Source organism: Camelus dromedarius, chromosome 33 (genome assembly GCF_036321535.1).
Source record: "Camelus dromedarius isolate mCamDro1 chromosome 33, mCamDro1.pat, whole genome shotgun sequence".
Classification (NCBI taxonomy): Eukaryota; Metazoa; Chordata; class Mammalia; order Artiodactyla; family Camelidae; genus Camelus; species Camelus dromedarius.
The window spans coordinates 10,773,707-10,787,664 of NC_087468.1; the positions used below are offsets into that span (position 1 = coordinate 10,773,707).

A 13,958-nucleotide genomic window follows, 5' to 3' on the forward strand; every position below is an offset into this window, starting at 1 on the left:
TGCTAAGAATATCACCTCGGCCCATTACTTTCTCCCACAGAGAAAGGAATCAAATCATACCACTACAAAAGAAAAATGATCAAATCACGAAGAATCCAAGGGGAAAAAAAGGAATAAAGGAACTATAAAATACAAAACAGTTAGAAAATAATGAACAAAATGCCATTAATAGATTCTCACTTATTAATAATTACTTTAAATAATTACTGTAAGTGGATTTAAGTTCCCCAATCAAAAAAGACAAGATGGCTGAATGTATTTTTAAAAAATTGAAATTCAACCTTATGCTGCCTTTGAGAGAATCACTATAGATTTAAGGACACATAGACTAAAAGACTAGGGAGAAATCATTTCATGCAAATGGTAACTAAGAGAGTGCACGTGCGCACACATACACACACCCTTAAGAAAGAAAGAAATTGCCCATTTTCAAGAACATGAGGGGGAGGATATAGCTCAGTGAACTCCAAGTAAGATGAACTCAACGACACTCACACTGGAACACATTAAATCAAATCTTTAAAAGACAAAATCTTGAAAGCAGCCAGAGTGAAGCTACTCATCACATACAAAGTACCCTCAGTAAACTATGGACAGATTTCTCACCACAAACTTTGGAGTCCAGAAGGCAGTGGGCCTGTACTGGAACCAAAAAAACTATCCACCAAGAATCCTATACCTCGAAAACTTGTTCCTCAAAAGTTAAAGGAGAAAGTAAGACATTCCCAGATAAATAAAAGCTGGGGAAGTTCATTACCATTAGACCTGCCTTGCAAGGAATGCTGAAGGGAGTCCTGCAGGTCACAACAAAGTAAAGCCGCATGGAGCAATAGAGATTACGACAGAGCTAAATACGTGGGCAATTACAAAAGCTGGTATTATTGTAACAGTGGTTTGAAACTCTAGTTTTTGTTTTCTGCGTGATTTAAGAGACTAATACAGTTTTTTTTTTAAGTAATAGTCTAAAAGCAAGGATAATTGTCACTTTGCTTTGTAACTTCACATTTTGTTTTCTACGTAATGTAAAGACTAATGTACTTATTAAAAGAATTATTAGTTTGTTTTTGGATACACAGTATTAAAGAAGAAGTTTTGTGACAATGGCAACCAAAAGAGGTGGGGATGGAGCTGTAAACAAGTACACATTGAATGTGATTAAAGTTATATCTGATATAAATTCAAATTAGAGTGTTACAACTTTAGGATGTTAGATTAATCCCCATGGCAACCACAACGAAAATAATATAGAAAATACACAAAAGGAATTTAGACATTTTACTAGCAAAATATCAACTGAACCAATATATGACAGGACTACAGGAAATCAGGGACAAAAAAGATACAAGGTATATAGAAAACAGACAGCAAAATGACAGAAGTAAGTATACGATTGGAGCTGAGTTGATATTAATTCAAACAAGTTTGTTGTAAATTTATGATGTAAATTATAATCTCCAGGGTAACCACTAAGAAGATAGCTTAAAACATACATGAAAGGAAATGAGTGGCCAACTTCAGCTTATGTAAGCTAAAAGAAGTCAGTTTTAGGCATATACAGTCTTAATCAAGGATGTATCATAGGAAGTGTGTAACAGTAGATAAGAACACAGAGTTTGAATTCTGACACATACTATTTGCTCCTGGACCAGTAAATATAATCCTGTACTTGAGTGTTTCCAGTGTGTTAAGAGCTGCAAGGACCACTAGCAGATAGAGACACAGTTGTGGCAACAGTACACTTCGAATTATAATGCAAGGAAATGTTATTACAGATGAAAACTAAATTATTGATATGTCTTTATAAAATTCAGGTTGCAATAGGGTTTTCAGTCTTGGCAATATTTACATTTGGACCAGATAATTTTTGCTGGGAGATGGGGAGAGAAGACTGTTCTGTGCGTTGTAGGGCATTTAGCAGCGTCTCTGGCCTCTACTGTCTAGATGCCAGTAGCCCCCTCAGTTGTGACCGTCAAAAGTGCCTGTAGACATTGCCACTTGTCCCTGGAGGACAAAATTGCCCCCAGTTGAGAACCACTAGGTTACAGGGCTAAACTTATCATATATATTATTTTTGTGATAAAGAGAATTTAACAATATTTGAGAACATACCACGTATATGTTTTTGCAGAGTCTTTTCCATCTGATTGGAAAAATAGTTCATTTTCCTCCTATATATATAACCCTGTGTGGTGCTCTCTAGGAGAGACTGTGCTCAGACTGGTCTGCATTGTGGAGCCCAGCAGTGGGCTAGGCTGGGACTGGAGCTCTTAAATGCAGCAGAAGAATGGAGTCTCAGCTGTGGGTGGGAAGGAGTCTGTGCTTAGCTTTGTGGATAGTCCCAGGGGAAAGATCCTGTGCACCATGTCAAGCGTTCTGTGATTCAGTGAAGTTTACTTTGAAAATATTCTAAGTATGTCTTATATTTGATAGAAGATCCAAAAATACATGGCACAGGCATTTTCTAGGGTCCTGAGTACTCCTGGCAGACTCTTATCTTTGAGCAAGAAGTTCAAAGGTTTCTGCTAATCAGATGGTGAAATGGGGAATCTCAGTATCTTCTAGGGAATGTTTCACTAGCTAGTGAGCCGACCATCTTCTTCGTATGATCATTGACTACTTATTTTTCTTTAAGTGAATTGCCTCTTGCTCTTTGCTTGTATTTCATTCGGAGTATTCTTTCCCCCATTTTCTTTATTTTTCTTCCTTTTTGCTGTTCAATTATAAAAATGTTTACATAAGATATCAAGTCTTTTCATTGTTACTAATGTCACCCTTATTTGTTTTGATTTCTCTCTTTTTTGGGGGGAGTGACACTTAAACCCTGTTTATTTTTGCTCATTCTTCTTGGCTTTCAACATTTTTGCATCATTTTTATTAGGTATTTACAGTTTATAATTGGGCTCTGTTTTTTTTTTTTTTTTGACACAATCCTTTTGTCTTTCTTAATAGACAAGTTTATCTCATTTAATCATACCATATATGTGTTTAAATTTATTGCCATCTTTTATGCTTTCCTTTTTGTTGTTTTCTGTGTCTTGATTTAGAGCCTTAGTTTTCAGTTATGCATTTAAGATATATTTAAACCTTTATTTCTCAAATTAAAAGAAACAGAAATAAACTAGTGTCTTTTGTAATCTTTCCCTTTCTCTCAATACTTAGGGTGTATTGTTGACATGTGCTGAGATTTTTATTCTTGTTTATTATAGTTGAATGGCTTTTCTGTTTTCTGGCTTATACTTCAAAAACAACATTTACTTTCTGCTTTCCTAACCTTATTTCCACAGTTCCTTTACTGTGAGTATCCGCTCATCTTTCACAAGACAGCTTCCTCATGTGCAATTCTTCGTGAGTAATCTTCTTGGCCAGATTGTCTTCATGACGATGCTTTTTTCCCTTCAAGAAAGTATACATGGGTGATACACTTCCTGAGTCTCCTTTCTGCCAGCTTCAGATGGGGACCACAGTTGGGCAATTCTAGAATTCTTAGGTCACACTTTTTATTGAAGTAAAAGTGACATACAATAAACTGTACATGTTTTTAAAAAGTGTAGTTTGAAAAACTTGACATTATACACCTATGAAAGCATCACTACAGTTAAGATAATAAACATGTATTCATGACCCCCCAAAAGTTTACGTACGACCCTCAGTAATCCCTCCACCCTCTCTAGGCACCCACTGATTTGCTTCCTGACCCCATCAGTTAGTTTATATTTTAAATCATTTTATATAAATGGAATCATATAGAATGTAGTTTTGGGGGATTTGACTCAGCAGAATTATTTTAAGAGTCATCCGTGCTGTTGCATGTATCAATAGTTTATACTTTTTTCCCATTCAAGTGTTATTCTATTCTTTTAAAAATATTTTTTCTAAAATAATAAGGAAGTACTTGATGGAAAGAAAGGTTCCCAGTCTTTGAGTTTACTCCTTTAATTGCTGAGTAGTATGCCATTGTTCCACTCCATACCCCAGTTCATGTGTCAGTTCGTCTGTTGATGGAAATTTGGGTGGTTACAGTATTGACCTATTACCAATAAAGCTGCTGTAAACACTCATGTACAAGTCTTTGTATGGATATATGCTTTTGTTTTTCTTGGACAGATATCTAGAAAGGGAGTGGCAAGGTCGTATGGTGGGTGTAAGTTTAACTTATAAGAAATTGCCAAACTTCTAAAAATTGTGATGCTGTTTTATGTTCCCACCAGCAGTGTATGAAAGTTCCAGTTGCTCCACATCCTCGCCAACCCTTGGTAGGATCAGTCTTTTCCATTTTGGATGTTATAATAGGTTGCAGTATATAATCACTGTGGTTTAGATTTGCTTTTCCTTGATAACTGGTACTGTGCATCCTCTGGTGTGCTGAACTGACATTTGTAGAATTGCCCATTTTTTAAATTAGATGGTTTTCTTGTTGAAGCTTTATAATTTTAGTTTTTATGCTTAGAACATGACTTATCTGTAATTAATTTGAGTTCATGGTGTAATGAAAGGATAGTTTCATTCTCCCCCATCTAGCTTTGTCCACTTGTTCTAGCATCATTTGTTGAAAAGATAAGTCGTTTTCTATTGAATTACAGTGATGTCTTTGTTGAAAATAAAGTTGACTATAAATGTGTGAGTTCGTTTCTGAACTTTCTCCAGTTCCGTTGACCTATTTGTCTGCCTTTATCTCAGTGTCACACTGTCTTGATTATTACAGCTTTTTTTATTGTAGTAAATATACATAACATAAAGTTACAATTTTAACCATTTTTAAGTGTACATTTTAGTGGCACTAAGTACAGTCACATTTGTTTTTGCATCACCACCATCCAGCTCCAGAACTTTTTTTTTCCAGCCCCGAGTGAAACTCTGTACCCATTAAACAGTAATTCCCTTCCCTCCTCCTTCAGGCCCTGGAAAGCAGTATTCTACTCTGTCTCTGCGAATCTGACTGCTCTCAGTACCTCGTATAGGTGGGATCATCTGGTTATCTGTCCTTTTATGACTGGCTTATTTCATTAGCTTGAGTGTAGACTTAGTCTTCAAGGTTCATCCATGTTGTAGCATATGTTAGTTTCCTTCCTTTTTAAGGCTAAATAAATATTCTCTTGTACACATAAGCCACATGCTGTTTGTTCATTTGTCTGTCACTTGGGTTGCTTCCCCACGTTGGTGGTTGTGAACAGTGCTGCTTCCAACATGGATGTGCAAGTAACTATTGAGTCCCTGCTCTCTGCTTCCAGTTCTTTGGGGAAACACCCAGGAGTGTGGTTGCGGGATCTTCTAATCTATACCCTACACTACAGCCAGAATAATGTCTTTAGAACATAAATCAGACCGTATCTGTCTCTGCTTCTCTCCTACAACCTCAGACCCCTTATTGGCACAACATAAACAGGGCGCCACATCACCTCCAGCCTCATTTCTGCTTCTCTGCCCCTTCTCTCTAAGCTCCAGCCAAATAGACCTGCCATGTGTTTCTTGACCATCCAGGCTCTTTCCTGTGTGAGGGCCTTTGCACATGCTGTTTTCTCCAGGGCCACACAGTCCTACTTCCAAACATAGCTCTTTTTTTCATCCCAAAGTTTTTTAAACCGAAAGTTTCAGTATAAATGTTGTCTTTTCAGACAGGCCTCCTCTCATAACCTATTACTTATTACTTAAGCATGTCACCTATTTGTTCTCTTTCACAGCACCTTTGCAGTATTTTCAAAAGCCTTTATTCAGTGTATAAACACATATTTATTTAGTTTTAGAATGACTGCTCCCCCATACCTCAAGCTCCATGATGGCAAAAACCATAGTCCATCAGCCCCTTGTGCATAGTTGGTGAGCAGCGAACAGTGAGAAACACATTATAGCCTCCCGAAGTGATTGGAAAGAGTACTCTTACAGGATGTACTGGTTTGGCAAACTTTTAAAAATCAGTTATATTACCTTGCATTATTTCCAGGTGTATTTAAAATGTAACCCAAATTATTCTCTCGTTTGAATTACATGGTGTGACAAATCATTTAATATGATTTAAGGATCAAGTTTAACCTGAAGGTGACTATAAGGTCAAAGTTCAAACTATAATAAAATATGTTGGATATTCCATATGTCTGTAGTGTAAAGATTTGGTTTCCTTGTTTTTACCATCATTTTCTTCCTTCACAGACTGAGACAACACTTGGACTCAGTTCATATCAACAGAAAAGGTAAGGAAACTATATATATATATATTTTTTTTAATATAGAAAATTTTATATATTCAGTAAGTTACTTGACATACTTTTAGCTCTTTCTGAGGGGTTCCTGTGCTCCTTCTTTTTTCCCATACTTTTTTGGTGAAGAGGGAAAAGAAATTATCAATCACATTATATCCTGTATTTCAAGTATTGTGTATGGAATACCAGGTTTAAATCTGAATTTGCATGTCATGCATTGTGTAGCATTCCTCCTCCATCATATACAAAGGGGATTTACTCACAGCTGAAACAATTCTTGCTTTGTAAGAGAGTCAGCTGTATAGCTCCCTAGTGACTCCTTGGTTACCACCAGGGGTCTACCTACAGGCCCCAGAGTGGCGGTTATCGCGTAAGGAGATATGATTTTAACGACAGGAGATGCTGATTGATTGTCTGATTGAGCCACCTCGTTTGACACATGAGGAGACTCTCAGAACCAAGGGATGTGCCCAAGGTTAGAGTGGCAGAGTTTTAGTTAGAATTTATTATCTTCTGATTCCCAGCCCTGTGCTGCATTCTCTTTAATATTCTTGTATCAAATATGGAATCTTTCAATTTTTACTGTATTTTCTCGTAGCCAGTGTTCCCAGAAGAGGAATATAGAGAGTTAGTTAAGAGTTAGAGGAGGGGATGCTGTGAGGGAGGAGTGGGGAAGCCAGTGGAGGCACAAGAAGGAAAGTTGTCGTGATCGAGCTCACATGGGAGGGAAAGGCATAAAAAAGGAAAACAGGTCTAAGGCCTTGAAAAGAAGAAATATAGTCGTTGGTACTTGCAGGTGATTTGTCTACAGAGATAATCCACCATAGTGGTCATCTTGGCAGCACATCTAAGGGCAGGGGAGAATCTCAGACAAACTATTAGAATTAACTCACCAATATCAGTCCCCACAAATCAGTAACTTTTTAATGTAAAGCAGTAACCTGCATATCTGTCTGCCTACTTGACATCTCCATCTAGATATGACATCTCAAATTTAAAGTCTAAAACATACCCCTGAATCTCCACCCAACTTCCCTGTCACACTTGCAGCCCACTTTCCCATGTGTGGCTGTGTATCCAGTTTCTCTGTCCAAATCTTAGAGTTAAGTCATCTTGAGGCCTCTCTACTTTCTCTCATACTCCAAAGTCAATCCATCAGCATGACCTGTTGTCTCTAGCTTCCAAAAATATTTGGAAAAGAGCCACTTCTCACCACCCTCCCTTGTAGTCCCCCTGGACCACAGTTACCATCCCCTCTTCCTGGACTACAGGACTTCCTTACTCCCCTTCTTGGGCTTCTGCAGTCTCTTCTTCACACAAGAACCAGAATCAACCTTTTGAAATGTGTTAGATCATGTTACTTCCTTGCTCAAAACACTGTGCAGGCTTTTTGTTACCCTTAGAATAAAATCCAGACTCCTGCAAGGAGACCTGGCCTTTGTACCTCTCTGATCTCAGCTCCGCCTCCTCCCCTCCTCCCTGCACTGCAGCCGCTTCAGCCTCCTGTCCCTCAGCATGCCAGGTACATCCCTACTTTTCTTCCTCCAGATCTCTACCGTTTAGGTCTCGGCTCCAGTGTCCCTCCTCAGAGAGACCTCCTGTGCCCCTGCTGTGTTTGATGCATCATCACGTGACATGTTCTACTTTTGTGTCCCTGCTGGGATGTCAGTGCCATGAGAACAGGCTCTTTGCTTTGTTCCCACAGCCCCAGCCTCGACAGCCCCGGACGTGCAGTGTATTTGCGTTGAGTGGATGGGGTGTGTGCATTTTTCCTTGCCTGGCCACTTTAGACATTTCCACTTGCAACTTGGGGATTAGACTTTCAGTTCTGTGAGAGAGAAAAATTTTATCTTAATCTCCCTTGTATCTCTAGCATCTGACACAGTCTCTTTTTATATACATACATATATATGGATTAATGACTTTATGCATAATACTTTTTTTCTTGATTGGATGGAGACCTCATGTAAGTTTGAGTTGCACACCGTTGAAATTGATGAACTGATCAGTATCTATTGTTTTAAAGGAGCCAGAGAGTATCCTTATGACAGTATGTCCAAGAAGGGCAGAAATCGGGAGGCAGTAGACTGTACGTCTTCTCTGTGTGGCAGCTGGCTTGTGAGGAATTGTGCTTTCTCTGTTTCAGTGTCTTTAGTTTTGTGCATTAGTGAATTATAATCTTACATTTGGTCTTTTCCTCCTTGTGTTTGTCATCTTTTCAGTTCAGCGTAGGTGGAAGGATTATCAAGCAGCTCAGGGTGATCCTCTGAAATTGGTAGGGCTGGAAACAGCTGCAGACTGTTAATTTAAGCTCAGCTATTCCACCACTCAGACTAGTCTATTGAAGTGAGTTAAAGCTAGATTTTCTACGTATTCTGTATGTCCTTGTCTATTTCTAATTTATTTCCTAAATGAAATTACTGTATCATCTGAAGCTTGTGCTCTTGTGAATTATGGTGGTGATGGAAATAAAGCAGTCTCATCAAGTGGGCTTTTCTCTTACATCATTCTAGCTTATTACATATCATCATATCTTATGTCAAAATAATACCATTTTATTATTATTAAAATACAACAGGAAGATAAACTCTACTATTTAGAAACTTTAGTAGCTGACTGACTTTCTCACTTTCTCAGTATATAAATTATCATTTATAGTTTGCATCAATGTTAGGTCGTGGTGATGTCTAGGAGGTTCGCTACTCAGAAATCTGTTTTAGTGAGAAGTTCTGGTATCAAGTGGAATAGTTAGAAACGGTACTCAAATATTTAGGCCAAGACATCATAAATCAGCAAGTTCCAAACTCTCAGATTAAAAAGATATATCAGTTCCTACAAATTTCTATCCCCAAGTTAATTTTCGTTTAGTTCTTTGCCACTCTAGTTACATGGGGATCATGGTTTTTTGGGGGGTTTTTTTGGTTTTTTTGTCTCTATATATTGCCTTCCAAGTATGGGTGGTTGTATTAACTATTTATTGTTCATTGTACATGTGTCTAAAAATCCAAATAACATATTAAGGTATTCTGTTACCAACTGTATCATCCCGTTACCCCGGCTCTAGGTTCCACGTTTCTTAGAGGTAATTTATCATGACAAGGCTCAAGTATATGACTTCAGTTTGGGGAAATACATATTTTGAAGGATTGCTTCTTACTGCTGTTTTCTTTTTACGCACAGTATATCTCTGTACCGGGGTAATTGCAGACCTATACGATTTGAGCCACCAATGCTGGATTTCCATGAACAGTAAGTGTAAAATTTTCAGACCATAGTTTTCCATTAAACTATTGTATGTATCTTATGCTTGCATTTGTCTTGCCTTTTGCTTGTGTTATCTTGTATGGGAAAGTTACATGTTTAAGTCATCAGGAAAGTAAATGATACTGAGTGCAGTTTGAAAATACGAAGTACGTATCTATTACGAGTCTAACATCTAGTATTAACTTTTGAAGTGTGAAAGATACCCAATACTGGAGTCTCTCGTTCAGAGGACTTCTCTTGAGAAGCAGCGTTAAACTTACGGGTCACCTTTCTGATTAGCACTTCATTTCCATTTGTATTAACATTTTTCCTTGTGGATATAGAATAATACATTATTTAATGCATATGCTTTTAAAGTACAAACTTTTATACATCACCAAATAAATAACATTATCACCAACCCAGAAGGGCAAACAAAAGCAAATCTTACAGAAAGACATGTTTCAGCCACAGCAAAACATCCTCAAACCACAGTTCTGGCTCATCTTCCACATCTGGGTCTCAGATTTTGCTCATCTCAGATACGCTAAGAAGAAGACAGGTCTTCACTCGTATTTGGTTCTAACCCAGTTTATCAGGAGAGCATCTTAAGATTATTAAGAGAGCATCTTCAATGATACAACTGCTAGAGCAACGCCACTCTGGTAGGTTAGCAGAAGAAAGGAATTTGGAAAGGACATTGGGGATGAGCTGTGTGTAGACCTATTCTGGTTCAATAAATGAAAATTAAAAAAATTTTTAATGTTGTCAAGATTGTAGTTAACCATTTTTTTTTTTGCTAGTAAAGACATTAAATATAAATATTTACAATCTCAAGCCTAGAATAATCAAATACATCATTTATGCTTGTACAAAACCACAGAAGAGAAGTTAGCATGAGAGGAGATGCCTGAGAGCAGCTCCATTGTTTCAAGTGTTTATATTCTCACAGGGATCATGGGTTTTGGGGGTGGGCATGCAGAGAATTTTGTGTGCTGCTTTCTGTACCTATAGATGGAATCAGTATTTGGGAGTAGTCATTATATAAATAGTAAAATTGACTTGTGGTTGTTAGGTTTAAAGACTATAATGTTCTGATAGAAATACACCTCTATTATTTCTGTCCAATTAAAGGTTTAGGTACAGTGTTGAAACTGCAAAAACGTAGAGTTCTTAATCCAATTATAATAATATATCATCCGTAGTCTCCTTCTATCAAATGGAAGATTTTTAATGAAACATGGCATACATTGTGATCTTAGCAGAAGAGTTGGGTTTTTTGTTTGTTTTTTTTTTTATTGTTGTTGTTGTTTTGTTTTTGTTTTTGTTTTTGTTTTTAATTATGAGTTTTATCTCTCCGGTAAAATTCTTGGATGGGTTGTCTCATTGTTGAGTGAATCAGAATAGGGCTGATGAACTCCAGTGGTCACGGGCTGAGGCTGGATGGGCTTGCACAGCTGGAACTTCTCACTTCTCTTCTCCAAGAGAGTGTGCAGGGTTTCCTGTGGGCTTGCCCAGATGTGGGACTTAAGGTGAAGGGACGTTGTGGGGCTTGAAAATTGTCTTAATCAGGCATCAGAACTGAAGTTGGATTCTTCATCACACATAATGTCTTCTCCTAACTTCTGTCCGTGCGCTGGTTATTGCTCTAGTTGTTTGGATGTCTGCACCCCTACTAGACCAGGCTGTGAAGATAGATACACACTATCTTTGTGTGTCTGGCACGTATATCATACTTAACATTTGCCACACATTATCTTTGAGTCCAACAAGACTGCCTGCTGATTTCTTCTGCTACAATTAAATTAGTTTTACATTTTCAGGTGTTTTTGCTGGACTTCATTGAACTTCTCTTACACCTTTTCTTCTTGATCCAGCAATGTACCAATTTAATTAATGCCCATGCTGTAACTGTTTCATTAGCTTCATATGTTTAGCAGTAATTTTAGGACTTGAGAAGTATCCTTAACAGAACACTCGCACCGCCCTCGTGGTCACTACTGCCCTCCAACTTCTTTGACAGGAAATTGATCAAATTAACTTTCTGAAAAAAAGTAGGTTTTGTTTTCATCCATTTTGTTTAAATTTATTGTTTAACTCTACCTTTTTTCCCCTACCTTCCTCTCCCTTCCCTTCCCCTCTCTTTCCTCTTCCCTGCTCCCCTCTCCCCCAGCTCCATAACAATTGTTGCCTGGGTCAGAAGCATGACACAGACAGCCCCCCACCCCCGCCCCCCAGCGCTCACTCCAGTGCTGTTAAATATTTTTCTGTTTTCATAACAACTCATTTTTTTAAACATTTATTGCAGACTGTAAAAGATGCTTTGGGTGGGAACTGGTTTTATCAAGTTCTTTGATTTATATAATTATTAAGGACAGAAAACATTGATTTCAAATCTAAAGTTTGAAATGGAGACTTAAAGCCTTTTTTAAAAAAATGGAAATAGAATAGACTTGCTGAAAATGGAGGTCTTTGTTGTCAAGTTAAATTCAATTCATAAGAAGCGTTTCTCCCTAATTACTTTCTGGTACTCCAAGAAACTCAGGTAGGCCCTGTTTTCTAAAGGGATGTTTGGCGCTTTTTAGCTTTTCAATTTCTAACTGTTCAACTATCACCCCAGCTCAGCCCTCAATCTCAAATGTGTTTGAGGAGATGGTCAGATTTTGTGGTAATTGAGTGCTGCAAAGCACTGCCTATTGATTTGGCCCCACTTCCTGGCAAAAGTTGTGTTTGATTGAGCGCTATGTCACCGTCATTCATAAAGCTTGTCTGAGGGCCGCTGCTCAGCCATTTCCGCAGCCGTTTCATGGCACTGCATTGTCATCCTTCTGTGGCTAGAAAAATTGCCATTGACCGCAGAACTGCAGCTGACTTGCCAAGCTAGTCTCTAAGTCTTGAGTGCTTCCTCATTTTCTTTTGAGCCTCAGACTCTGTAACACATGGACAGCTTGTTGGTAACTCTGCTCTAACAGCACAGAGAACAGCTGTATAGTTCAGCTTGGTTTATCTATAAATAATTTACACTCACCCCCTTGGCCCTCCTTCTGTCTTTGGGGCAGCTGGTCATGGAAACAAACAGGATCAACACTAGTAGGCATTTGAAAATCTTTATTTTTAAATCTTACCTGTTTAGCCAGGCAGTCACACGTGGTGCTTGTGACAGTCAGAATTGTAAGATGGCCCCCAAATTCCTGGCCTCTAAGGCACACATACACCTTCCCCCCGGTAGAGTCACTCACACTCTAATCTAGATGTTGGCTGTAAAGAATTTTGAAAATGTAATTAAAGTCCCAAACCAGCTGACCTTTAAGATAGGGAGGTAACCTGACCTACTCTCATGAGCCCTCTAAATCTGGCCGTAGCAGTCTGAGACAGAAACGTCAGAGGTTTGAAGCATGAGAGGTGTTTGACGCAAGGGTTTATTTGTGCTGGTTTTGGAAGTGGAGGGGGCAATATGACAAGAGACTGAGAGCAGCCTAAATTTTGCCAACAACCTGCATGAGCTCAGAAGAGGACTTCGAGCTTTGACGGGTGAGACCCTTGGCAGGTACACCACTTATCCTGTGCCTCGACTTCTGCCTTACATAACTTAAAATAAATTGTTGCCAGAGAATAAATTTGTCTCATGTAGGAAAGAATTCAAGAGGAGTGAGGCATAGTAAAGTAAAAGTAGATTTACTCAGGGAGATACACACTCCTAGACAGGGTGCGGGCAGGAGCGGCAGCCCCAGAGCATGGGGTCCTCCAGGAGAGTGAGTGCGGCCTCGGAGGCGCACGTTCCATAGGCCCAGCGTGGGCCAGCTCAGAAGGCGAGCGCCTCGGGGTGGCTGGTTTTTAATGGACTCAGTAATTTCATATGCCAGCAAGTGGGAGGATTATTCCAGCTATTATGAGGAAGGGATGGAGGTGTCCAGGAAGTGGGCCCCTGCCCACTTTGGGGCCTTTTCTGGCCAGCCTCGGCCCTGTCTTGGAGCCTGCGGGAGTGCCATTTAGTAGCTGCTGTGGTGCCATGAGCACCTGAGGCTCAGGGTCTACTGGGAGTCAAGTCTTCCGCCATCTTGGGCTTAGCTGGTTCTGACCAGGTTCTGCCCTGTCCTCAATTGGTGTGTCATGCTTTTAATAGTTGTGCCCTGCTCCCTTCCCCCCCGTCTCAAAATGGGCATCACTTTAACCCTCTAGGTTTGTGGTGCTGTGTTATGCAGCATAGAAGACTGATGCACTAGTCATTTATTTACAGGAAAACTTGTATTTCTACTTGACCGTAGTTTTCCATGGTTTAGTTGTGTCTTCTCTCTTTAGTCTCCCACTTTATCGAGGGAGAGGCAGGAGAGCTGTTTATCTGAGGTCTGGAAGCAGGCCCGTCCAAGGAGTGCTCCCTCCACTTCCTGTGGTGTGGACGCCCCAGAACTGCAGGGAGCAGCTCTGGGTGAGCACGCATGTCCAGAATAGCCTGCTGACGTCCTTCCGGATGCCTTCCCCCTGTGCTTGCTACTCCAGACTGCTTTGAACTGCGTGAGTGGG

The 13,958-nt window shown here is 39.3% G+C and overlaps 1 protein-coding gene across 3 annotated transcripts in view; it reads left to right on the top strand.

Moving 5' to 3' along the window:
- TMEM131 (transmembrane protein 131) overlaps positions 1 to 13,958 on the top strand; it is a 138,404-nt gene that overhangs the window by 45,246 nt on the left and 79,200 nt on the right. For all 3 annotated transcript variants that reach the window (XM_064481886.1, XM_064481887.1, XM_031441147.2), the window contains exons 3-4: positions 6,145 to 6,185; positions 9,375 to 9,443. In XM_064481886.1, the coding sequence (XP_064337956.1) occupies positions 6,145 to 6,185; positions 9,375 to 9,443 (110 nt within the window). The remainder of the gene's footprint in view (positions 1 to 6,144; positions 6,186 to 9,374; positions 9,444 to 13,958) is intronic.